The sequence below is a fragment of the Anticarsia gemmatalis genome, chromosome Z, assembly GCF_050436995.1.
Source record: "Anticarsia gemmatalis isolate Benzon Research Colony breed Stoneville strain chromosome Z, ilAntGemm2 primary, whole genome shotgun sequence".
Taxonomy (NCBI): Eukaryota; Metazoa; Arthropoda; class Insecta; order Lepidoptera; family Erebidae; genus Anticarsia; species Anticarsia gemmatalis.
The window spans coordinates 10,782,937-10,810,132 of NC_134776.1; the positions used below are offsets into that span (position 1 = coordinate 10,782,937).

At 35.0% G+C, this 27,196-nt stretch overlaps 1 protein-coding gene and 1 non-coding gene across 6 annotated transcripts in view; one reads left to right on the forward strand and one right to left on the reverse strand.

Annotated features, from left to right (window-relative positions):
- LOC142986154 (protein NDRG3-like) overlaps positions 1-27,196 on the reverse strand; it is a 66,929-nt gene that overhangs the window by 34,608 nt on the left and 5,125 nt on the right. For all 5 annotated transcript variants that reach the window (XM_076134443.1, XM_076134447.1, XM_076134446.1 and 2 more), the window contains one exon: positions 17,608-17,786. In XM_076134443.1, coding sequence (XP_075990558.1) covers positions 17,608-17,786 — 179 coding nt within the window. The remainder of the gene's footprint in view (positions 1-17,607; positions 17,787-27,196) is intronic.
- TRNAA-CGC (transfer RNA alanine (anticodon CGC)) lies at positions 12,052-12,123 on the forward strand. The gene has a single exon. It is a non-coding gene; the product is annotated as a tRNA-Ala (tRNA).

Below are 27,196 nucleotides of genomic sequence, written 5' to 3' on the forward strand. Positions count from 1 at the left end.
AGTGGAAAAATGTTCATAGCGTGGTAGCTAGATTCGACAAGCGCAGCCGCTACCAAAATATTATTTAAACCATTTCCGTCGCTCCATCACAAACTATTTCGACGAGATCAATATGCGTTATGTGATTGTGTGTTAGTGTACAAATCCATCCATAAACCTATATCTGTAATAAGCTTTGGACAAACAGCGTCAAGAGGATATTTAATATACATTGAACATTCACAACATGCCACGGATGGCACTGACATTTTCCTAATATATGAATATTCCTTGGCTCTCCAATGCTTTGTAAAATTCGTACTTGTTTATAGAATTTTACCTAAAGGATATTTTAATACTTCGGCAAAATATTTTAATATAACAGGTTGTTTTGTTGTTACTTTGACGAACATAATGATCGTCAACGTAAGACAACATTTTGTTAAATATGTAGGATATAGCACCGCGTGTTTTATATGCATTATTACACACAATATTGAAATTGTAATTATGATATAAAATTCTGAAAACAATTTTGCAATGCATTTTATTTTCCATGTATTTGTGCCTACGTAGATTTCCAGATATAGTTTTCCAAACATTGACTTTAACAACAACAAGCTTAATCCTCAATTTTTAATATAGAATACCAGCATGCACCAAATCCCTATATTTTAATTAAATGAGTAAAACTAATTTGTAAAGGCAATAATTTTACTGAATTTGTTGTCAAAAGGCTGTTTTCCTAAAAGCAGCTAAGTTATTTTTTCACTAAGTAGTTGTACACACAAAGTAATGCGGACCTGGTAGCTTGAAAAGACCATGCGCCATCTTATTTCACAAGAAAGTGTATGCAAAGTTTACTGAAGTGACATCGACGCGGCATGCTCTTTCAACCTGTAAGTCGCCCGGTGCAGGTACAAGCTTAAGTTTTCTTCGGGACGCTATTTAGCTCTTTTCACCGGTATTATGTCATTAAAGTTCTGAATAGGATACAAAGTTGGATATGAATTGCAAGAAATATACACGAAGAAAATCTCCGAAGTAATTCTATACGGGATATTTAGAACAGTCCGTATAGCAAATAATCCTTTCCAAGTACTTTAATAATACAGATTATTACGAGTATTATGAATATATCGAACATGGAAATAAAAATCGACGTTGAGGATTACTACGAATCGTGTAGATTGTGTAAGAGGCAGCTCTGTATTTAAGGGCCATATAAGTTTTATGAACGGAAATGTGAACATAAAGATTGTTACACGTCATATAATGCAGCGACTGGGTAATTTAGCAAACCCAAAAACAGAAAAGGTTCAATAACGATAAAAACCATATCCAGTACCAAACCAATTCAAGATGGTGACCCAAAAGCCGAACAAATAGGCGTTCAGTATTCTCGACGGGTTTTAAACTCATATAAACTAGTCACACCGTGTCCTTTTCAACTATTCTGCGAAGCTCTTCAGAATGGGCTGAAGACGTCAATGTGTAAAAAGGTTTCATTCACAGAGAGTTGTGAGCGTGTCTCGTCCTATAAAACCATGACTGCTTTCTAAACATTATGACGATCATTTATTCATAAGTAATATTAACCCATTCTAAAGTTGACATGCAATTTTATATACAAATAATAATTTAATATTCTGATGTAGTTCTATACCTTGCGCCCTAATGTAAAGGTTAATGCCATCAAAAACATTCTGTAAAAACCTCAAGTCTCGCCGTAAAAAGTTGTGAGATCGATATAATACCAAGTCGATTAATCTATTTAGTCTCTACTTAAAGGACCTTCTGTCTTAAGTTATTACGTATGTTATTATCATGCCGATTTAAAAAAAAATACCTTTAAAACAAATAGACCGACCTGGCCATCGCATGATTTAATTATTAGTATGTATCACACTACACAGCACGACGAGAAGTTAATGCTCCTGAAATGTTAATGGCGAATTTGTGTTTTCTTGCGATGACCAAGTCGATCTAATTGTTTTAAAGGTATTTTTTTTTAAATTGGCATGATAATAACATACGTAATAACTTAAGACAGAAGGTCCTTTAAGTAGAGACTAAATAGATTAATCGACTTGGTATTATATCGATCTCACAACTTTTTACGGCGAGACTTGAGGTTTTTACAGAATGTTTTTGATGGCATCTCACTTCTTTTTGTAGAGCGAACATAAGTCCAATTTGTATGGAAAGACGATTTTTTTCATAATTCAACATATTTTCCTATGGGAATGTTGTTCAGTTTCATGGGCTAAACACCCTTACCCACCCTATACCCTCTCCCCCGTTATGTCTCATATAGTAGGTACCTATTTACACCTATTTATTTTATTTTCTACTGTAATAATAATTCATTAACTGCAAATGTAACCTTGTAATCTTATACATTTATATGGGATTACAAAGTTATTGTTGCAGTTGGTGTATTTAGAAAACTGGACCGAAATTAGAAAATATTAAATTTTTCCCATGATTAAGACACTAAACCCTATTTGTATTCTAAATTTTAAGCTTCTAAGTCTGCTAGAAGTACCTTAGACTTTTGATGATCGGTGAGTCAGTGAGTCAGTGAATCAGTGAGTGACAAAATTCAAAATTTTAACAAGTTGTCATTCCTAAACTACTGGTTCAAATTGACTGAAATTTTAAATATACCGTGTTTATACAATGACTAATTATTTGCTGAAAATCCAGGCTTCTTGTTTTATCCACAACGAAATTATAAGGGTGTCAAAAATAGCCCGAATTGCTTCGAGAAAAGGATGTTACGGCCGTGCCGCTTTTTTTTTGCTCGACTTGCGGGGGCACTTCCGTGCCCCCAGATATAATCTCTTTAAGAATCTTCTTTACACTGCTACTGAAAGGAGCTTTATAAACAGAATACCGGGTCTCCTACAATATTATTTGCGAGGAATACATTGACAAAGATAAAATTATATTCCATATTTCTTATTTCTTTAACTGTGCATAAAAGTTTGGTGCATCTGAGGTCACAACACGACTAAGGTCACATTGTTATACCATGAGAATCACGATAACAAACACCAGATAAATCACACGCAACGTCTGGAGTGAAAAGAAAACTTTTACGCTAATGATTAAGAAAATTTTAATAATGTTACCTAATTTTGTACTTAATGTTGCACAGCTTTGTTCACATAAGAAAGTTATACCCCACGTACTCTTTTCAATCCTATTCAAAACACGTAGACAATTTCTTGAAAGAAAACTACATGAGATATTTTTGTTAAGAAATATTGTTTATTCCGGCATTTGGTATAATCTCGCTACTACTTTAATCTTCCTTGTTATCTTAGGATTTATTTGTACGCGTACACAATAATAGAAGAGGTAGAACATCCTAAGTAACTACAAGAGAGTTTAGAAGAGGATTCAGGAAACGGTGCGGTGAGATTTATAACGAACAATCGTTATACTTCGCTATCTGTATGTAAGTTCGGAACCAGTTCAAACAATTTTGGCATGAATATATCCATCGAATGCGTCTCGGTAAATCGCTAACGAGCAAAACCATTCGTTCCTAGTTCAATAGACTGTTCGTGTTTTCAAATTGCCGCAGCAGAGTAATGGGCGATTATATTTCAAATGTGTGGTTGTTTAGGAGTAAAAGATCATTATTGTGATAGCGATCGGTGGTAAGTGACACGATGCGAGCAATCAGCGGCCAGTGTCAACTTGATTGCTTTGCTCTTGCACTGACCGCTTATAGAGCGACACGCAAGAGCCACCGCATACTCCCATCTCATCTAACCCTGTGCCTGTGGACGCTATCAGTAATTACTTGATTCAATGGACTCAGCTTTTATACAACAATTCGATCAAAAACAATATATTGTTTAAGTTTAATTTACATAAACACAATTTTAACTAGATTCCTAATTAATGAGTGGACTAAGTACGCGAAAAACGAACTAACAAGAAATGATTCTTATGACTACATAAGAACCATCTCTTGTCAATACTTGTCATAACTTAGAAATTCAAAGTTGTCTTAAATATTAATAGTACAAGAACACTTATGTACATTGACACATTTTATTCACGTTAATAAGGATAACTTAGTATCACGAAGGTAGAATAAAATTTATACAATGAATATCAAATATAAAGGATTAAATTCCGACGTTGCGACGTCTTTGGCACGAATTTCTAGATAGATTGAGTTCGCGTAGCTCGCGCCATGCATCGGCGTACTTCTATTTTTCACAATTACTGCTCCGTGTAAAAGCAGCGAAGTAAAAAAAACAAGAGAACAAGTTTAGAGGAGTTAGGAGTAGTAAAACGACGGCCGCTCTAAAGGAAACTGTTATATAATATTCGACGCTGGCATTCTGAGTAAAAACGTATTTCGAGAATAGAAAATGTGATAAAACCGATTTAGCTTATAATTTATGCATATTACTCATATCACTTGTGATTTTATTAACGACTAAGACTATACCTATACAATATACATACAAAGGCAGTATGAAATACAAATAAAATTAGCCCATGAGCCCGTGTAACCTCTGCACGAACCTTATATCTATCACACAGCGGTAATAGGATATTCTCTGTGACGGTCAAGCAAAGAATGTTCAAGATAAACAATGTGGACTAGATCTCATCGATCCTTTGTGTAGTGCATTAAGAAAATAAGAAAGCCTTGCAGTCTCATAAACAATAGTACGGCCATCAGGCATCAAAAGGAAGTCAACGTTGTAACATGTGAGTACAATGGATAAAGCGTTAGTGGAGTTTAAAACAATACATCGCTGAATACATTTTCATTTTCAGTAGAACCTATTGAAGCCCTTTTCTAAATATCTGACATCATTGTTTTGCTTTAAGCTTTTATCTGTTGTTACTATTGTCTGCGGAGAAAAAAATGTGAGAACTAAAGCGAATTTCGCAGACGAAAATTTTGATGCAATTGAGTTAAGGCGGCAGAAAAAGAATTCTTTAGAGAAAACATACAATACCAATTTGATAAGATAAGTATTTCTCAATGCTAAAATCTAAAAAAAAAGCAAGCAAACGCATCCCTAATAACCGTCGTGAGCATCAAAGAATTTATTAAAAGTAGGCAACCAGTGTCAGGAATCGAGCCACACGCGGTGATTTGAGACATTCAGCGGCAGCATTCGTTAGTAAAGTGCTTCTGCATTATTAACGTTCTAATGATAACTTAAGAGGTTATGTTACGTAATAACGTATAAGCTTAATACAGGATCATTAATATGTCACACTCACATCCATTAATCCCCCTAAACCTACATATGTCTTTTTTTATTGAAAAGCACCTTGTACTTCTATCAGTGATATTGCAGAAATTAATAATTAAACGTTCAATTAATAATGTTCAAGGTTGACGTTATTACTAATTGTCAAGGGCGATCTTAGATCGATACAGCTTATTAGTGTTAAACAGAAAGTTACCCCCTTTGCTATAAATGCTAGAGTGGTCATTGGTTACTCACCGACGATCTAGAGACCTTAGCTTAAGCTGTAACAACGTTAACTTCAGTGCCCACGTTAACTAGTTTAGAGCAACTCCTCTGCTGATGAAATATATGTCTTAGCTGACTAGAATTTAGTTACTTAAACACAGAGCTCTACAGTACGATCTAAAGTTTAAGGAATTCAAACACCGCACTAAATATGCAACAAAGCAAAATATTTGCAGAAAATACTCTTCCCGTAGAAACTATCCCTTGTAAAGAAATAAAGAAAGCTTGTTGAGCGGTGCAGGTTAATAAGTATCGAGTGTTTGCCTTAAATCCCAGGTCAACATAGATTTAATTAATATAAACCATTTCACCCGTAATCCCAAAGGGAGCCCCAAAGGCGATACTCTAACAATTCAACGATGTCGGTTTACGCCATTTATAGCTCAGTTCTAATCTCAGGCTCTAACTGAAAAGCGTTTTAACAGAAAAGTCAATTATACTTTTGTACAACAGGGATTGCCACCCGAGCCTTCCAGGAACTAAAAATATTTGGAAAAAGTGGCGCTGCATTCCGAGCGAAGCCCGTACGTAACACTCGCCCGAAGCCTTTTTTATTTTTATCAAAATATGGCCCAACACGTTGAACATTCTTGTACAGCCCGTTTTGCTTCACTTTTCGCAACAATGGTGTTCCGTAAACTTGCAGTAATCTTTCCATTTAATTTAATTCATTTACTCGTTAACTAATAGGGAGAGACGTTTGCCCAAAATTAGGATGACGCTAGCAGTATTACTATCGTTTCTCGTCGTTTACAAATATTTTTCCAAGCCAAACTTTGACGTAAATCTCCCTCAAAAACACGATGCTAGTGGATAATGATTTTAGGATCGAAAGGTTTTTAGTCCATTGCAGCGAGCTGTTTTTGGACAAACAGGTATATCAAGAAAATACACCTATATTTTTTTGGTAAAACCGTTACTTTTACAAAATGTTACAGGTTTCGTAAAACCTTATTCAGGTTAATTCAATTTTCTGTACGAAATCACTTTTTGCACCGGAATCGTTGAAATTAGAGGTCCTTCAAAGTTTGGAACCGAAGAACTCCTTTTTACGAAATTGTAGAGTGATGGTGGAAAAATGTTTTCGTTCATATTGTTGCGATTCTTTGTGGGTCAGGGTCTGATTGAATCACTTATCTTATTCTCTGAGTTCACAAACTTGGGCTATTTTACATCAGCTAACAATTTTCTCGTTCGAATTTTGTTTCCCAACTATTGAAATGTATTAGCGACCTACTTGTCGGAATTTATTTCCAGGTCTGTTTCGGATTAGGAAGTTAACAAAACCAAACATCGTTTGTGATAGTATGTTCGCGCATTTTAATCACATTATTTAAAATGTCAAAATAGAACTATGTTTAAAATGTTTAACTTTATGATAGCTTTCTACAAAGACTGTACGAAAACGGGTAAACAACCTAAAATGTATTGCATAACAGTTCATAATTTAAAAATCTGATATGTTGTATTCATAAAAAACATAAATAAAATTAGATCACTACTAGTCTATAAAGTAATAACTACACCAACCACGGTAATAATTGTGATTCGACGAAAAAGCGAGGACATTTCCTCAAAATATTAATCAATATCTTTGAGTAAAAGACGAATCGGCAACAGGCTGTAACGCAGCGGAGGTTAAGCCGCAAAGCTCAAACTTTCGCAAACAGTAGATATATAAATGATACGCTCCAGCGAACGTTGAAGATTTATCGATATTCTGTAATTTACCGTTTTCTAGGAGCGTCACGGGCTAGCGCACCCCGAACCGGGTACGTTCTATCACTAAAATATCAAGACAAGGGTGTAACGTGTTTTAATAGGCGGTGTTAATAAATAAATAAGCGCTTGATAGTGGAATGAATTCCAGGCACATCGTCTCCGGTGTGCAATGCTGCAGCCCAAAAATGCAAACAGCTATTTACGTAATGCGCGGTAAGGTTGCCGTGTGACGTCGTAACAATGTTTCTTGAGTATTTTCAAAAGCTATTTGCCTTCAGTTTTAGTAGAAATTTTCGGCATTATTTGCAACGTTTATTAAAATAAAAGTAATATGGGTTGTGAGCCTGTCAACGTTGTACATCTACGTTATTTAGTACCGACGCGATTTGTTACTCAATAGTTACAGTTTGACATTTACATACAATTTGATTGATTCGTACATACTCAGAAACTCTTATATTTAGGGTTTTGGTCGTAAGTACTTCTATATTTCGTTATTAAGATTATACAATTCGTCTAAATATAATTCATAGAACCACTTGAGATAATCCGACTATTAAATGCAGATACAAGCTATTTCGATATTTCTATTATTCTTGAGTAAATGTAAGTGATACCATGAAAGTTGGACAATAAGTAGTTAAGGATTTGAAAAAAGGTTAATTGATTTCCAATTTAAGAAATCAGGCATAGATTTACACTTTAATTATAAGATTATTCATTGAGGTTTTAAAAATTCAACGATCATTTACATTTCACCACAATAGTTAAATGTTCGTTTTGCATTTTCATTTTCAAGTATACAAAGAGGCCTCTGCGAAGGCATTTAAGGAGCAGCAGTAGTTAAGTAGTGCAACTGTAAAGTTTAACAGGCATTGGAGAAGCTAACAATAGCGCAACAGACTCTTCATTCCAACTGTTTGTATTAAACATCCTCGAAGCGCTTACCGACACGTTTACTTTATAATACTCCTAAATTTTCTCTATAATGTTGTGTCTCTAGACAATATTGTTTGACTCGCGTAAGCTTTTACCCACAAAGCAGGTACTCCGAAATTTTCCTAGGTAAGTGAGCTTGCAGAAGCTTCTCTATGATACTAGACCATTCTCGTATTATGGACTAAGTTGGAGAGACTGTATTTCCTAAATTGTATTAAGTAATGCAACAATAAGATATATTCTACGCCAATTTGCCTGCAGCTTCGCTAATGGAACTAGTTAGCCATTTAGTAACATACATGACGGCTTTCAGTAAGATGTCTTCTCCGTTTTGTAAACGTACCTAAATTGAATGTAACCACTTAGCGACGTCATACAAACATAATAAATGTACCTATCGGCGGATAATAATCTTTCAGCAGGTACTTTTCTTTTATACGTGCATGTTGGTGCCAACGAAGTGGAAACGCAGTTATAGGAGCTTCGTTTTAAAGATTTTACATCCGATTTGCCGTCGGAGGCCTTGTTCAATCATGTGTCCTAAATTTTCATATGTGCTTACGTTTTCAGATAGAAAACATGCACCGGAAAATACTAATATCTGTGGAACATGGCGACGGTTGTAAACTTATTGTGTACCTATATGTTATGATTATATTATTCACAGCGAAGACTAAGAATACAAGAGTAGTTTCAGTAAAAATTCCGGAGCAACGCTAAGAGAGAGGCATAAAAAATTGCCATAAACTTATGTAAGATGAGTTTCTCTCTAACGGTAAAGTATAAAATCCGTTATATAGCGTATATTAAATAAAGAAGTTCACAATAAAGTACCATTTTTAACAATTTTCGCCCAAAATCTCTGGTAAAGCGGCGCTTTTCAACTCAAATGTCATTATAACTTTCAAACTAGTGAACGGATTTTAATAGAAACGAAATGGTCGGGCGCTCAGAATTTGCAGAGACAGACTGACGCCTACTCAAGAGTTTGGGAGATATTAAACGCATATAATAATAAGTATAGAACAATTCATGCAAAGTAGTATGGATGCATAGTTTGGTATACACTTTTGTAATGTATCGTTGTTAGTACTGATCTTGTCAAACAGAAACACCTTTTTAATTGGGTTAAGATAGACCTCGTAACTCGTTATTACTCTTTAGTTAGTTTTAATAAGGTCGCTATAACAGGTGCGCAAGCCTAAAGTTTATCCCTAATTACATTGTGTTATATATTTCTTACCAATCGGATTAACTATTGTGTATTAAAATAATAGTGGTTTATTAAGATCTGTTCCATTAACCACCAAAGATAAATTTATTTAAAAAAAATGTTGTCCATCGATTTAATATTAAAAATGAAGACAGAACTCCTACATATGAACAGTCAAAGTTTAAAAACTTTGTACTCGCTAATAAAATATGTACATGTATTCTCGTATGAAGTTTCCAGTTAAAATCTTCAAGGGTTTCAATATTTTAAAAAAATACTTTGTAGTTTAGACATCTTCATAACTGGCAATTTGTTTATTTTTTGGGCAATCACCTAACTATTAATTGCCGAGTTATGACCTATTAGTGTAAAAAAACAAATATGTTTGTCACCAAACAACTGTATGAGTCTAGTTTGTAGTCCTGTCTATCATTTGTATGTTTGTAAAGTAAGTACCGCACGCTAGACATGTTAAAACGTCCACTGTGTACAGTTGCGCGACAATTACCCTTGACAGGTGTTGTGGCAGACCGTAGTAGGAAGTAGTGAGTCGTGAGTCGTCTGTCGTCACTCAAGTAGCCTCTTACAGCCACCGAGGGTTCCAGTACTCGTTCTATTCTTTGTCAAGATGGCAGCGCAATCCAGACAAAAGTAGTCATAAAATTCAATCATTTTATAAGCAATTTATACCACTATTCCGCAAAATAACTTTCATTTCTCAACAACAACTATACTTGAATAAACTTTAATAAGCAATATCAGCATCAAAGAAATACGGTATTTCATCGATGACCGACTCTGAAAGCAGGAAGCTTTCAAGTTACGAGTATATATTATATTATCAAAGCCTAGAAAGGTTTCTCAAATCCACTGGGAATTAATTTTCCAGGAATGATCCGCTATGCTATATGCATCACAATTTGCAATGTTATACCAGTCTAACGAAAAGTAAGCAACAACAGATAGTTGCAGAAATTATTAAAGTTATGCAATATTTGAACGTCGCACATCCAGGAATTAGGAATGTGAGCGATGGACAGTTATTTGATTCACAAATTAATTGGCGAGAGCTGCATCCGTGTTTTAATTCACGCCGACATCTGTGACAATCTGGCTCTTTGATATATTGAAAGCGGTAGTAGGAGTGGTACCCGTCCAATTAATTGGTTTAACTCAACGACCGCACTAATTAATTGCCCAATTATATTATCGCACTATCACGAGATTGTTTGTAATCATCTAAAACTACGCAAACTATGTACTGAAGACAATATTATTTAAATATGAACAGTAAATTACTATTTACCAACAACATAGGTAACGCTTAACTACTGAATATAGTGTGTGTTGATACTATTTAGTTATGTATGTCTTTATTTACCTGGTGATTGCTAGCATAATGGAATCTTTACAAAATGTGTCGAACTTTTGTTACTTTACCTTATTTTCTTTATAAACCCTTTTTTGTGTATAGTCGATGAAATAATGTCTGGGCGAGAGCGTGACTTGCGTCTTTTGTTTATCTGGCTATTGTGCGGATTGTACCTACCCGACAAATGTTGAGTCAAGGAATCGATACCGACACGAATCAACGTACCCAATTACAAGCTTCCAATGACTCAAAAAAATATAAAGTAAGGAAATTAAGTATTCTTTTAATTATAATGAAGAAAATTGTCTTCAATTGAAATAGTTGTTGGCAGCGTAATATCTTGTGAACTACGTATATATCATTTGATTGCCGCAATAAAAAGACGGTTGACTGGATAAATCTAAAGTGCCTTCGGTTTATACTCCACTGTACTATAGATACCTGTTAATTAAACAAGAACCACAAATGCAGTAATGATTAAAGTATTGAGAACAAAAAGCATAACTGTTAGACAAATACATACGTTGTAAAATTAGGAGTCTAGTTACTACGAAATGTTTTATGCACTTGATGCAATTTTTCTAGTAGTATATAGAAATTCGTGCCAAAGAATGTCGAGTGTATTTATTTTAGGGAGGTCGATATTAAATGGTTGAAGATCCTTACGAGTTCCGTAGGCGGTGGCATGTCATAAGATTTATATGATAGTGTGCTACACCCACACACAATTGCTCCCTTTTCATTTCAACGTCTATGTTTCTCGTTAAATTGTCTACTCTTTGTGCTACTATTATAAAACAGAGCTAAAATTGTGAGTTTTCGTGTATTTTGAGTCACAGACTCACAGTACGTATGCGAAAGAACGCTGCATCACTTAAAATGTAGTTAAGAACATTATTCCTGACTAATATAAACTATATACCTATCATTATCTTGTGTATGTATATTCAAAAAAAATAAGAAAATTCCTTATTTGTTGAAGTTATTCAGTCTTTTCGAATTTAAATCTCAACTAGGTATATCTTCTAAGGACTAATTCTACTTATTTTTATTATTGAAAATCAAATAATACTAAATCTGTAATAATTAAATTGTCGTCAGTTAAAATACTAAATAATTTTAACTTACGACAAACGGAAGAGATCCACTTTAGAAACAGTTAATTTTAAAAATGTATCTTCTATACCAGTTATATTCGCTAACTAATTGTAAAGTAAAAGTTAAAACTGCAATACAATGTATGCACTGTATGCAGGGAGTCTCGCTCGTATAGAACCGCTATTTCGGCTAGAACATCCAACGGGGGTGTAACTCAGCGGTAGAGTGTCTGCTTCGCATGCTGAAAGTCCTGGGTTCAAATCCCAGCACCTCCATTGATACACTTTTGCTCCTAGTTTATGGGGCAGAAAATATTTATTTTATACTTAGATGAATTTGTCGTCAAAAATTCGAATGCCATCAAAAACATTCTGTAAAAACCTCAAGTCTCGCCGTAAAAAGTTGTGAGATCTATATAATACCAAGTCGATTAATCTATTTAGTCTCTACTTAAAGGACCTTCTGTCTTAAGTTATTACGTATGTTATTATCATGCCAATTTAAAAAAAATACCTCTAAAACAAATAGACCGACCTGGCCATCGCATGATTTGATTATTAGTATGTATCACACTACACAGCACGACGAGAAGTTAATGCTCCTGAAATGTTAATGGCGAATTTGTGTTTTCTTGCGATGACCAAGTCGATCTATTTGTTTTAAAGGTAATTTTTTAAAATTGGCATGATAATAACATACGTAATAACTTAAGACAGAAGGTCCTTTAAGTAGAGACTAAATAGATTAATCGACTTGGTATTATATAGATCTCACAACTTTTTACGGCGAGACTTGAGGTTTTTACAGAATGTTTTTGATGGCATCTCACTTCTTTTTGTAGAGCGAATAGAGCAAACATAAGTCCAATTTGTATGGAAAGCCGTATTTTTTTCATAATTCAACATATTTTCCTATGGGAATGTTGTTCAGTCTCATGGGCTAAACACCCTTACCCACCCTATACCCCCTCCCGTTATGTCTCATATAGTAGATACATATTTACACCTATTTATTTTATTTTCTACAGAAATAATAATTTAATTCATTAACTGCAAATGTAACCTTGTAATCTTATACATTTATATGGGATTACAAAGTTATTGTTGCAGTTAGTGTATTTAGAAAACTTGACCGAAATTAGAAAATATTGAAATTTTCCCATGATTAAGACACTAAACCCTATTTGTATTCTAAATTTTAAGCTTCTAAGTCTGCTAGAAGTACCTTAGACTTTTGATGATCGGTGAGTCAGTGAGTCAGTGAATCAGTGAGTGACAAAATTCAAAATTTTAACAAGTTGTCATTCTTAAACTACTGGTTCAAATTGACTGAAATTTTAAATATACCGTGTTTATACAATGACTGATTAGTTGCTGAAAATCCAGGCTTCTTGTTTTATCCACTACGAAATTATAGGGGTGTCAAAAATAGCCCGAATTGCTTCGAGAAAAGGATGTTACGGCCGTGCCGCTTTTTTTTTGCTCGACTTGCGGGGGCACTTCCGTGCCCCCAGATATAATACGTATATTGTAATGTTTTGAAAATTTGTCTGCAGTTTTTCTCTACCCCGATACATAGTTTGTTCAGTATACCTCACATTAATACGTACAAATAGTTTTCTTTTCTTCATGTATTTTTAAGTCTGAAGTTTTCATTTATTTCACAAATATTTTATCGTTATAAAATCTGTAACTAAATTTCTTCATATCTTCCGCGTTTGTTAAGTTAATTTGTAAAAGTGTTGATTTGTAACCAGTCACTAGAAATAAAAGTACTGTTCGCCGAGCATAATGTAGCGGCCACTCGTCGCGATAAAATATGTATGTAGCAGGAAAAAACAGAAATTGTTCATCAAATGTTCGTCCACATTGGTTTAGTTTGATGTGGGCCCTGTGTCACTCTAGACTTAGGGTAATGTAGATTTGATACATTTTTAACGCGTATTTTCTCCGTAGTACTTAGTAAGTTAAATTTCTTAAAGTGCATTAAAAGTCGTACTTTTGAATAGAACATATGTAAAATTTTCCTTTAGTGGATATATCTAGTCTCAAAAATTTCATAATATTACGACAGTTCTTTTATTTCAGTGTGTGTCCCAAGTACAAAGGATATGATAAAACAACAATTTAGCACTAGATGAAAATATATTGTTAAAACTTAGACCGTTCTTACTTACGGCATAAGGATTATATTAGAAAATAGTGAAGGATGGGACTTTTGTCTAACCATGTAGTTTTAAAAGAAATATCTATATTTCCATGGTTCAGAAAGAAAACAATACTTTTGGCGACTAGTAAAATAGGTCAAGCAGTCGTATCGTTCCGAACACATAAAGTACTTTTTTTTTTTTGGGAGAATAAATTGATAAGTATTTCTCGGTAAAAAATCTTAATATTATTATTTCAATTGTATTATCATTACTAAGTATCATTGAAAAAATTATACCGTCTACATGAAAAATATTGAGAATTATAATAACGACTAAACGCGTTACACGTGCCACATTACTTAAAACTTGAGTGAAAATTATCTAATTGACGTCATTATTTTTCTTCAATTATAATTCATCACAATTGTTGAGGATCTAAAACATTATCTGTACATATTTTTACATCTTTATAACGTCACATATAAATCGTGTAGGTATATGGGTTCGTGGGACGTTGTCACAATCTTATTTTGGAAGCCAATAAACACGGACAATTTGACGTACTATAAGCGTTCTGCAGCGACAAGCTATTAGCCGCTTCCGTAAGCAGCTTGAATGACAAGATGCGGGCTCATACCGGCCGGTGATCGATGTTAAACATGTCAAGATATCTGACGAGTATTTTACGTCATCAACGTCTTAGCATGACTCCTAAACATGGCTTATCTTGTTCAATACGAATGATACAAACGTACACCACCTGAAAAACTTGTCTTACGTTCTAGTAGCACGCGAGTTACGTAACCGAACTTACGTAATCAATAAGGGTCTCATTACAATGAGGACCTAGATTCTCGTTCTGCTGATGTGGCCTCTTACATTCTCACTGCTTTATGTATTTCAATTACCGTTTTGAGAAACACGATGATAAGGACCGAGATCTTAATAATATTTTTCCGCCATGAATGTTTTACATTAGTACTGAATCTTAAATGAGAGATAAACACAGAATATTAATAATTTAAATGATAATATGACTACATACACGTGTTCCAGCTTTAGTACGTCACTATTTATAAAACACAGCCAAATATCCTGAATGTTGATTCGCCGACGGCACTTACCTTTTGTGTGGCACAGGCCCAATGTATAGATAATATTATAGTTAAACATTTACGATGTTCAATACAGAGCAAGGAATCGTCGCTTGAATGTTTAACACAATTTAACGTTTGTTTCTAAACGTTTTCATCACATTCACAAGGTTCGAATTCAGACTATGTTTGAACGAATTTAAAAGCTTTTATTGATTTGAACATTAGGAGCGAACTCCCGAGTTTTGCGAATTTCAATAGCAATGAATTATAGATTCATCAAAAAGGAGTGATAATGGGGTGACGAGGTCGGTAACAGAATCAGTTATTTGAAGTTAGATGAAACAGAATGCCATTTCTTATATAAAGCTTTCATTACGCTGACATAGGTGCAATACTAATTATTTTTAGTCTGAATCATAATCTTGTATTATTTAAAACCACGAAACGTTACAGGTAATATTTAATACTTGGTCTGATCGTGTGTAATTCACATCCTCAAGATCAGGTACTTCACGTTCATTTTATAACGTTTAAATAAATAAGGTTAATTAATTCTGCCTACAATAACATTCCACTGCTGTGATTATTAACCTTTTCATTATCATTTTATGATACGGAACAAAGACAAGCAACTACTGCTATACTGTGACTGTCTTTAAAATAGATAGATATCGCTTGTTCCGACATCCTAGGGACCACGGACAACCTTGCTCATTTAATAGGTCGTGACCCAATCGCTGGATGTACCACTCATTTCCGGCAAGTCGGGACTTCATCAATCCATAAGTGTCATGGTCGTAAATAGCGACAATACCGCACAGGAATAACGATTGAAATTTATTATTCTATTTTCATAAAATATTTTAATAAGGACTTGAAAAGAGATGAAATCTTTGTTCGGAAACAAAAACTTTCCGTAGAAAAATAAGACGAGCCCGAAGTTCCATACGAACAGAAAAACATTCTGGTACCAAAAATGTAAAATAAGTTCACGTTAACTGAATATCTCGACTCGATTTTAAATAGGTCAAAAGGAAACGTCAATCCAAAAATTGCATCATCATTCCAGTCGACCAATTGCTCTTGATATAAGGACAATTTTGTCATTTCGTGCGACACAAAGCGTTGTCCTTTTATTACCGCACTAGGTGAGGCCGCCAGCGATTCCAGGTGTTGAATATTGCTTTAATTAAACATTAAAAAGGTGTTTTCAGCGGATAAAATCTGTTATGGTGAGAAAACAACGGTGTACATTGAAATTGATTTTCCTGATACCGGGAAACTTGTAGATTACCTGTTTAGCTTTTATACCGACGCGAGGTGCGTTGTAAACCGACGGCATGGTTTAGAAGTAGATTTTATTAGTGGTTTATGTTGGTAAGTTTACCGGTAGTTAAAAGGTAATAATAATAGTGGATGGTACGTTACGGGAATGGCGGCACGTTCGTCGCTTGTATTGTGTATTTTATGTCAGTTCTGGACATTGCGTGTGTGGATTTTCTCATTTGCAGTAATAACGGCGTTTACGTACTCATACTATTGAAGATTAAACCTTACGTAGGCAGAGCTATCATTGCTACTTGTATCGAACCCGACATGTAAATTATGTAGTGTAACGATTTCATCAGACCCTGTGATAAAATTGAGCTCCTGTTTTTCTGTGAACGTGGTTTTTGGTGTATTTTGCCTTATCTTTCATCGCAACTGTCATATAAACTCAACAAAACCAAGAAATAATCAAATCTTTAGCAGATTACCCGTAAATAGAGTAATAAAATTACTGTTTTAGGAATATATACCGTTAATACTTATTGGCTAAAGATGGATGATTTATTCACGCCGTAGATTAAAGCGGTAGAGTCTCGGGGAAATGACAGTTATTAGTGAGTTACAAGAACACAGCTGTTGCAGATGTTATTGATGCATCGTGCAGCGTCCTGCGTGTATTTGTAGCCTTCATTATCGTGGCCGACTGCCTGAATGTTCACATAAACCGTACAAAGACAAACTATTACCTATAAGCATACCTGAAAGTAAAAACATGCAATATTTATGTGCAAAGAGTCGACCAAACGTTTGTAAAAATATTTGAATGAGGCATCACGTGAAATAACAGCGTTTGAGTTGCTGCGTCAATGTATTTTTAAGGTAGAGTACAGACAAAAAAACGCTAACATAATTAAAACGCTACAGGCGAGTATGGCGTGAAAGTAGTTCTCTTCACTAAATGGAAAACATAAAACCAACCTATAAAATGACACAATGCTTTTACTGCAAATAGTTGGAACGGAATCCCAGAACTTTCTAGGTAAGTAGTTTGCAAATTCGATTCTCTGCACACTTGTCTAATAGAAACAAATTAAGCTTCACGCAGACTGACCATTCGTCAGTTTATGGGATCAAAATGTTAACAATATAATATAGATATGAAGTTTAAGAAATGCATTTAGAAAGTCTGTTTGAAGCATAATAATTTATGATACTAATAGTAATATAACACGTGGATAACTTACAGTTGAGACCGAGATCGTGATAGGTGATGATGGCCGGCTTGGCGCGGTCGCCCTGCACGGCCACGACGATGTCGCCGCGGTCGGTGCGCACGCGCACCTCCGAGCACCCTCCCTCGCCGCTGAAGCGACGGGCGCTCGGGAACTGCAGCTGAATGTTCTTCAGTTCGATGTCATCCATGCTGTTAATAAATATACAGTTAAAACATACGATATGAAATTACTATATAGGTAATAATCTCTTTAATCGATCAAATAAGTCAACTCAAATGAAATCAGTAAAATATAGATACAGCATACAGCACGAATGCAATATATACAAGTAGTTTATACAGGATTTCGTTATCCAATCAAATTGCTGGTTTCACAAAAGCACGGATATCGGTACACCGTGTCCACACGCGATATTGTTTTAAATCTATTGTTCATTTTTTGTCCTTTCTATACCGCCGTCCAGCTTGTTAACCGTATGCTAGCCATATAGGTGTGCGGCGTGTGTGCCGTGTCGCTCACAATAGTTCCAATAAAACTCAAAGGTATCAGTCGAGGCACGACGTGTACAATATACACACAACAACCAAACACGTCATGAACTCCTGACACGGGTCTACTGTATAAAACGACGTTATTCAACTTTGCTGAATTAATTAGCGTAAAAGAATCGAGCCAGAATAAAACAAATACAGACGATTAAAATGAAATTCTGTTTGATTTCGTTTTGATTAACGACTGTAATGAAAATTCAAATTTATCGCACGCGTCCACACGAATTTTATTATACAAATAAGTTAACGCCTGACGAAAATTTAATAATTTTCTTTAACAAGTTTATCGGAAAACTCATAATCTAATTTTTCTAATTACAAAAGATTTTCAAGTTAATAATTTCGTTAAACGTAAAGCAAAATTAATCACAATGAGTTCGTTGCATTGTGATTTGTGTTGTATGTAATGTACTAAGGTTAGTACTAAAGTCTTATTCCGTCGTTAACAATGGCTAAGTTAAAACCTCATAGTTTGATGTGGTTATCTTGTATAAAAAGATTCCAAGCAAATCTCGTTATTTATTTTACTTTAAAAACTAGTTACCTTGAAAAATGTGCAAGCTGGAATTAAAACTACAAAGTACTTGACCACTGGGTTCAAAACTTTCACATTTTTCAAAGAACTTTTAAAACAACCTTCACGTTTTAATCTTCCCGCACACTTCCCAACTAATCCCTTTTCTATTGCCCCTTTGAGTATAAAAGCACCTCCCAGTAGAATATTAAATGTTGGTATACATAAAAAATATAGAATTTGCAAGACAGCCTGCGGCTAAAGTTGAAATTGATTACTGGTCACGTCATGGCAAATATTATGAGTAAATATATTGTTCCCGAGTAAAGAATATACCAAGACGTTGTTTACGTAGCCTGAACCTGAACTAGGTACGGAGGATCACACTAACATGATGAATACCTATAATGTTTTATTTTGCTACAACGCGGCGACGCTACAATGGTCGCGATCTTATTATAATGATAGAACAACCAATTGTTCTGAATAACGTTATTGTCAGATCATTGTGGTTATTGAAATAGTCTTTTTTTATTTATTTACCGTCTCAGTGAGAATCTGAATTAATTGTAGAAAATATTGTAAAATAATAATACTACAGGTTTTGCAATAACACTGTAAGATTCACATACTATTCCAGCAAGGAATAAGGGACGAATAGGATGCAAAGTTTATCGCCATTTATCCGATAAAGTTCTAGCTTTGGTTTGCAACTGAGATCCTACGAAATAGAAAAATCCGAATACTTTTGTCAGACCGAACTAAAACCTCAGATACCGCTCTCCAGTTCCGAACAGCTTTTACCATTAGACCAACATGGCTGCTATTTGAAAAATGTATGTAAGAAAAGTTCACATTTATTCTTCTTACAATACATGTACAATTCATTCTTACAATATATTTTATAGACACTGGAGAAGGATAGAAAAAAACTAAAGTTTTATCTATTAAAATCCGTTGAAACAAACTCGCTATTATCTTCTTAATCTGGTTTCATAGTAAACACTGCAATAAATTATGAGCAGTGGCGCTATGATCAAAAACTTCCTCTTAGTTTTCAACGGTAAATGAGCAGGACAAATTTAAACAAACAAGTTAGCATAAAATAAGCTAAAGGGGTGAGGACCGCTTGATCGTGTCTGCTATCCTAAACTATGCTGATGAGTTAACGTTCAAGCTAAATTACGTTAAGCATAATATATTTCGGACAAAGCTCCTCTACTCCTTGAAAGTCGTCCTCAAAGGCAGGAATCTCTCATAAATACGTAGTCACAGAGTGGAGCGTTGTTGTAAGTCAAGAGGCTCGTATACTCGTATCATAGTGATCACTCGTTTGCTTAAGGCCTCCTTCACGTGTTCGGTTTATAGACACTAGACACGTTAATCGTGTTAGATGAAACTATATCAAATTGGACGGATCAAAATAGAAAATAATTTTAACGGATATTATTGTTCAAGTAAGGTTGTTTGCTTGTAGCTACTAGAAATGCTTATCTTATAAGGCCACGTCACTTACAACCGTACCGGAGGCGTGGCGGAAGCGGGATGTGGTGTGTTTGTAACAAGTTACGCTAAAACTGGGTTGTAAATAGGTAGCAGCACTGGGGCAGTCAGCTGGGCTTAACATGCCGAAGAAGTACAAATTCTAATAATAGATACAAACAAGAAGAAACATCTCCGCTTCCACGCTTCGCTAACGCTTCAGTGCGATCTGGCTTTTAACGTTATCTTTAATGCGGTAATAAAACACCTATAAAATTCTCTGAATCACATTTTTTGAAAGTCTGGTTATATTTTACTAAAGGACAATAGCACACTGTTATGAAAGTCTTTTATGTTGGACATCTTACTGTAATCGGCCCTTACCTTGCGTTAATAGCAATCAAAGTGCAAATAAATATTTGAATTTGCTATATTGTAGATTAGATGTGTGTTTATTTCCTATTCTGTGAATGCTGTATAATCTGACGCCAGTGATCAGAGTTAAAGCACAGTTGAGGATCAAAAAATGAATTATTATGTTTCTAACCAATTACTGAAATCCGAGACGATAATTTTGTAATACTCTAACCATCATAATATTTACTTATCAGTCAAATCATTTATTTAAATTAACACAAAATTACTCTACTTTCCTTGCTATTAAACTCTCGTTAGTCAAGATGTTACGGTTGGTATGAACAAATAAAAACTTGAAGTGATTTAGTAGCAAATACATCGGGAATTTACGACATTGTGCGGACAATGAAATGGTCCAATTGGGTATAAAATGAAGCCTCTTCAGTTAATGTAACGTTTTATTAAGCTAAAAGCGGCAGTGTGCCGAGGGGCCAGACTTCCGTCTGTCAACGTCAGTGCGACAACAAAATCGGATATCGCTGCGCATTACAGAGTACTTATCCCGAAAGAGACCCTGGACGCACTTCAATGGTCAGTTGGTGAAGTTAAACCTAAATATTGATAGGGCATTGCGTTTACGTACGTTGCGTATCACCAGTGCAACAAATCTATAAATAGGTTATTCCCATAGCTATATTGCCGTTATATAAAAATGTTTTGTGCAGATTTAGTGCTACTGCAACTTCAAATGTGAATACTCCTATGAATTTACTTTGTATAACTTTATAATGTGAAATTGGTCTCAAAAGATAAGAAATGAATTTAATTGGCTACCTTATAACATTGATGACAGGATAATTCGGTTTTCTTTACTACTTAACGTAGTATAGTGTTAAAGCTTATACAATACGCTATTTTATAGGTGTTCCTTAAAGGTGCCTACTGGCTAACAAATTCACAAGTAATCGTGAAAAGAAAAGTGAAACAACAACAAAGTATGGCGTTCCGGTCCAGTTTATTATTAACTTCTAAAACTTTACTGTTACTGTTTCAGTGTCGCACTTATTAGCTGAATAGGTGCCTAGTTGAATAATCAATAATTCAGAACAATATAGCCACAATGTAACATATACCTATTATGCGACCAAACAGTTTTTTTACTAAACATCAAATAATTTGAATATGATATCCTCAACAAATTGCACTGTTTAATTAGAGTTTGACTTAAAAATATTAGGACAAAAGAACTTTGTCAAAATCGAAAATATAGGTTCCAGGAGATACATAATCAACTTTCCTGCGGGCTTATCACGTATCTCAGTTGACAGCTAGTGTACGTCAAATTGATGGTCATTATTAAGTACATTGCTGCTTTGACGTAACGTGCTAACCACAGCATTCTTAGGGGGAAAACAATGTACAGGGTAGTGACTTTCAAATATTTGACAACTGAGATACGTGATAGCCCCCATGATCCTGACTCGAAGCAAGCACTTAACACGTGTGTCTCTATTACTATAGTACTAATCTCATATCGAAGATACTCAATGTAAATGAATATGTAAGTTATAAAAGGACGGAAAAGTACCTAGTACCTTGCAAAGCCTTTTCTTCCCCGTTTGTGTATTCAAGGGTTGTTCACAGCCTAAAGTCTGCTGCTTACACAATCATTTAAGGTACACAAATAGTGACCTGGCTCTATTGTTAGCTACCTTTGATGAAAACAGAGAGTGCACTACTAGTAAATTGGTTCGTATAAAGGACCCGACAATCAACAGGGAATTACGAGATAAGACGAATAAAGGGCCAAACAATTATGATGTGTAATGAGATATTGACGTATGTATCTCCAGTGGTATCTGCGGCTTCACCCAATTCTATTATAGGAGATCAGCTCTTTTTTATTGATACGGTATTACGAGAACGCGGTCCTTTAAATTGATTGCTATAAAATTATTAAAAGATAATGATTGTGTCAAATATTTAAAATGGGTAGACAACGTGGAAGTGGACGGTCCTAATAATTACTAGGTACCAGCTTATTACTTTAACTTGTTATGTAAAAATATTAGGATTTCTCAGGCCGGGTAGAAATTATTGAAATTATGTTAATTGTAAGGAAATATAGTAGAAAGAGAAAGATGGCTACAGTGGTGTAGCCGCGACGTCTCTGATCGCACCTTTGTGTGACAGCAAGTCGAGGTCATCGTTCATTAGGGCCATCACGTCCAGACAACATGATTAATGTTGTGAAGGCTGACACCGTAGAAGTGGATACAAACATAAACTGTTCACTCATAGGTAAACACAACACATATGACCTTTACAGCGAATCCTCTTCCCACCTATGTTTCAGATTATAGCCGGTAATCCTCTGGTCATTACTAAACTAGGACAAATGGAGGCTTACAGAACATGTCAGGGGAATGATAAATTAAATCTATACCGGTCGCTGTCGGTTTACACCAGCGCTGTTCTGCTAATGCTTAACTATGTTTATATGTTATGTTCCCAGGCCTGATTAGGAGTTTAAATTCACATTAAGAGCGAAAGTAAGAAACATTCGTTTGAAAATAAGGTCGAGACATAGGATCCGGCTGGAGCCTTACCCAGGCGATGCCCGCCCCCGCGCGGGGGGCAGCGAATCGACCGGGGTTCTTGGCAAGAGGCCAGGACGAGAGGTCGGGGACAACAGCGCCACTTTCAATTTGTGAACGACTGTACCAAGCACGACCAATGCGCCTCACCTTATCGCTTTTTCACTAATTATCTAGGCACTGTGATAAATCAGCTCATAAAGTTTGATCACCGTCAAATGGTGCGCGGTACCTTCAAATTAAGAGCAAAGTTTAACGATCGATCTTCTACTATTGTTAAACCCATACTAAAGGCTGACATAGGCCAGTAACCAGAGCAATTACGCCTTGACCTCTAGTAAAGTTGTCTCGGAGGAGGTGTACTATATGTATAGACAAGGCAGCAGAAATATGTGGGAAGAGTGGAAAGAATCTTGTTTTATATTCAGCTCAGCGACGTGAAGTTAACTGTAACACCCGAGCTAGGTGACATCTACGTTGAACACGCCAGCGTGGCAGAACCAGCGGGATTTTTATTTAGGACAAGGTTTGGGCCTAAATCTTATTAGGAATAGGAAACATGGATACGTACCTAAGAATTGGGATCTATAATTCCTAATACATAAAACGGTTTTTGACCTCTATAATTGTGTTCTACTTTTAGAAATGAACTTACGTAACTCAGTGTTAGAGGTACAATTTATTTTTTAAAGTTGAAAAGGATTTCGTTAAAATTCTAGTGCACTGACATTATGTAGGTCACTAAGAGAAATAAAAAAATACGTATGCGTGCATTAACACTGCAAGCACTGTCTTGTGCAAAACTGAAACGGCCGGAAATTGTGACCTGGGACCTAACATGCCAAAATATTTAACAAGCTATGGTGTAGCGTGATACCTCTTTATTGACATCGAATTGTCAGTGTTCGAAGCTAACATTGTTACTCTTACTCAACTATCGTCCACCAAATATTTATTAGAAATACTGAAGTTTCACGGAGTGAGGGAGATATTCATTGGAGCTTTTATTTGTTCACCAAAGCTTGCGGAGCATTCCCCTCTGTTGCCAGATCATTGCATATATCGGAGTGTGAAATACAAAGAGGAACGGATTCTTTACTTTCTAAAAATATAAAGCGTATCCAGCTCTTGCCCTGGGGACGGGTTCGTGTTAAAAGCAGAATCTTTTCGTTGCGAATTCATGTATATCGTATGTCGCATCGTATCGTAACGCCAGGAGTCTCGCAGAATCGTGACCTTTACGCGTCACCCTATAAATATGTACTGACATGTAATGTTGCTTAATTTTACTTTTTCTACTAAGCTTTTTATCCTTTGTTAGATAGATTTTGGTGTACTTCCGTTTAATGACATCAAAGATTGAATAGTCTTAAAGTTTGTCCGTACTGTTTTACAAGATTTACGAAAAACATTGGGCTTTGTCGAAATTTTCGTGGGCTTTTGTCTCGACAACTCAGCACCCAATCGAACATTGGGTTACTTTTTGTTATAATACGTGCAGCAGCCAAAATTTCTTGACTTACAACATAGTTGGTAGGGTATACCTACTTAATGTAGAATTATAAAAAAAAGAGGCTTTGTCTACAAAATAGCGATTCGATAACAATTTTGTCCACATGTTGCCGAACAAAGACTACCTGTATAATGATTTAAATTCAACATTGAAAATGAATACTTGATAAAGTTTATCGTTCTCTGTCACACCCATATGCCACTGCACAAATAGATAAGTAATATTTTACCAGCATTGCGAATTGAAAACGAACGAGAATATAATTATACAAGTGGAATGGATCTTGCAATAAATAATTAGGTATACACATTATTTCAAAACATTCATAAAATAATCAAGAAGATTCAAAACGTGTACGCAAAAATAATATCCGTCTCTGTGATTTCTAAGAAAAATATATAGGTACCTACTCATATTATCTGGAAAACATTACACACGAAGTAAAATACTCACACGATCCTTGGAGACGTAACCTTCAGGGCTAATTTAACTTCACGTGTCATAAATGATTTCTATCAATATACGACGATAATATTTTATTACTACACAGTATAGCAACATGTATTGAGCCACAAGATCTACCTGATATTTCATATCTACGATTTTGTATGTAAATTATTTACATATTATTGTTTTATATTCGATCAAATCCAAAATCACGGGAATACGAACATGCGATATAGAGCCGACCGCGGTGATGTAAACTGATGACTAACGATAAAACTGTCGAAACTAGTTTGCTATTAATATGTATAAAATAACGGATGGTATATAAATAGCTACAGGTATGCCTGACTCTAATAGACACAAAAAGCAACATAGTCTATTCTACGAACATAAAAATCAATGAATAAATCAAACATAAATATTGACGTCAACAAAGAAGAAAGAACAACAAAAAATGTTCTGCTCGAGTTCAGTGCTAATTGCTTCACAGCTAAAGTAAACAATTATAGGTCTTGTGAACAGTTTGTTGCAAACCGTTTGTTTGTAAGTTCGCACTACTTTATTAGCATTCAAAGCTAATTGCTAACTGGACGTCCGCAACAGCCTGAACAGGTCGCGTTTCACCGCAACCGACAAACTGTTTTCTCTCTATTCCATATTTCGCCATAAAAACAATCGTTCAAAATAAGCCAAGTTGACTTATTACTAGTGACACTAATAGAATAAATCCCTAAGTGAATAAAACGAAATGCGTCACAGGGATTGACAACAAGAAATTTCCATTAGGAGCAAGGAACTTTGCGAGTTGCTGTTCAAAATATGTTATTAAGATCGTTTACTTCAAGTCATAAAACTTAATTTTAGCCAACAATAAAATAAGTTGTTTGGTAGATTGTCATCAAATTGTGGTACATTCATGGAATGACTGTACTAGTTTGTAGTGAACAGTGCACAATGACTCAATCATTTTTCTTTGCGTCATTACTACTCAAAGAACTGATATTATGCTTGTTAGACAAGTCATTATATACCTTCAAGTAAATAGCTTAATATACTAACGTACTGTTAGCATTTAGGCCAAGGTAAAGACCTTTTCACACTATGTAAAATAGTTTAATAAAATAAAGGTTCAATCAGCTGTCTGTTTAATTATTCATGCTTCTCCAAGCATCACCATAACATTATAATCTAGAAAATGTTAAATTTATATCGTATATATGTTAGACATTAACATTTGATACCCTTGTAAAATGCCTACAGATAAGTTGCTACCCTGACCTGCGCAAGCGCAAGTACGTTTTTGAAAAGGGTATTAAAAAGTTATTATTTTGAAAGAGTATATTCATGGCATTCAGGTTCAATTTAAAAAATCAAACGAATTTAAGGGACTATTTTCAAATTAAAATACGTTTATCCACGTATCAAGGAACTTTGAAATATAGCTGATGTGAAAAATACAAGCTGTTACAAAAAATATAGAAGGTTCATTTAAAATTATCAGTTCATTACACATTTTACTACTTAATACAGAGTAATGGCCTACGAACGTAGTAGTAAGCAAACTCTTAATACGATTAGCGGCTTAGAGCTCACAACCTACCGCATCGTAGAGTTCATTACATCCAGTCAATATGTGTATCTAAAACGTTATTTCAAAAGTGGTCGGGTTTTCGCACAACGCAAATTGCGCTGTAACCAGATCGAAATTAAGGAATTTTACAAAAGTAACTGTAACATGTATACGATAAAGCTGAAAGTTGTGTACATGCAATACGATACGTAGTATGACTAGCACTGCACGAATCGGCTTTTATGGTAAGTACACGGTAAATGAACGGTTTAACAACAGAAAAACTGCATTAACTTAATTATAGTATAATAAGCTTTGCTTTATTCTAGTTAAAGACTACAAAATGCTCGATAAGCAGTACCCATAAGCTTTTAACGCTAATACTGACGCTGGCTATCGATTGGTACTATAGATATAATTTTTCAGAAGTAATTTTACTTAGTTTGCATATTAGAGTCGATATTATATATTATCCATTTTAAAAACCATTTTAGCAAATTCAGTGCGAATAAAAATTATATTAAATTTAATTCTCATAAGGAAATCTTAATTATCCGTCACGTGCCT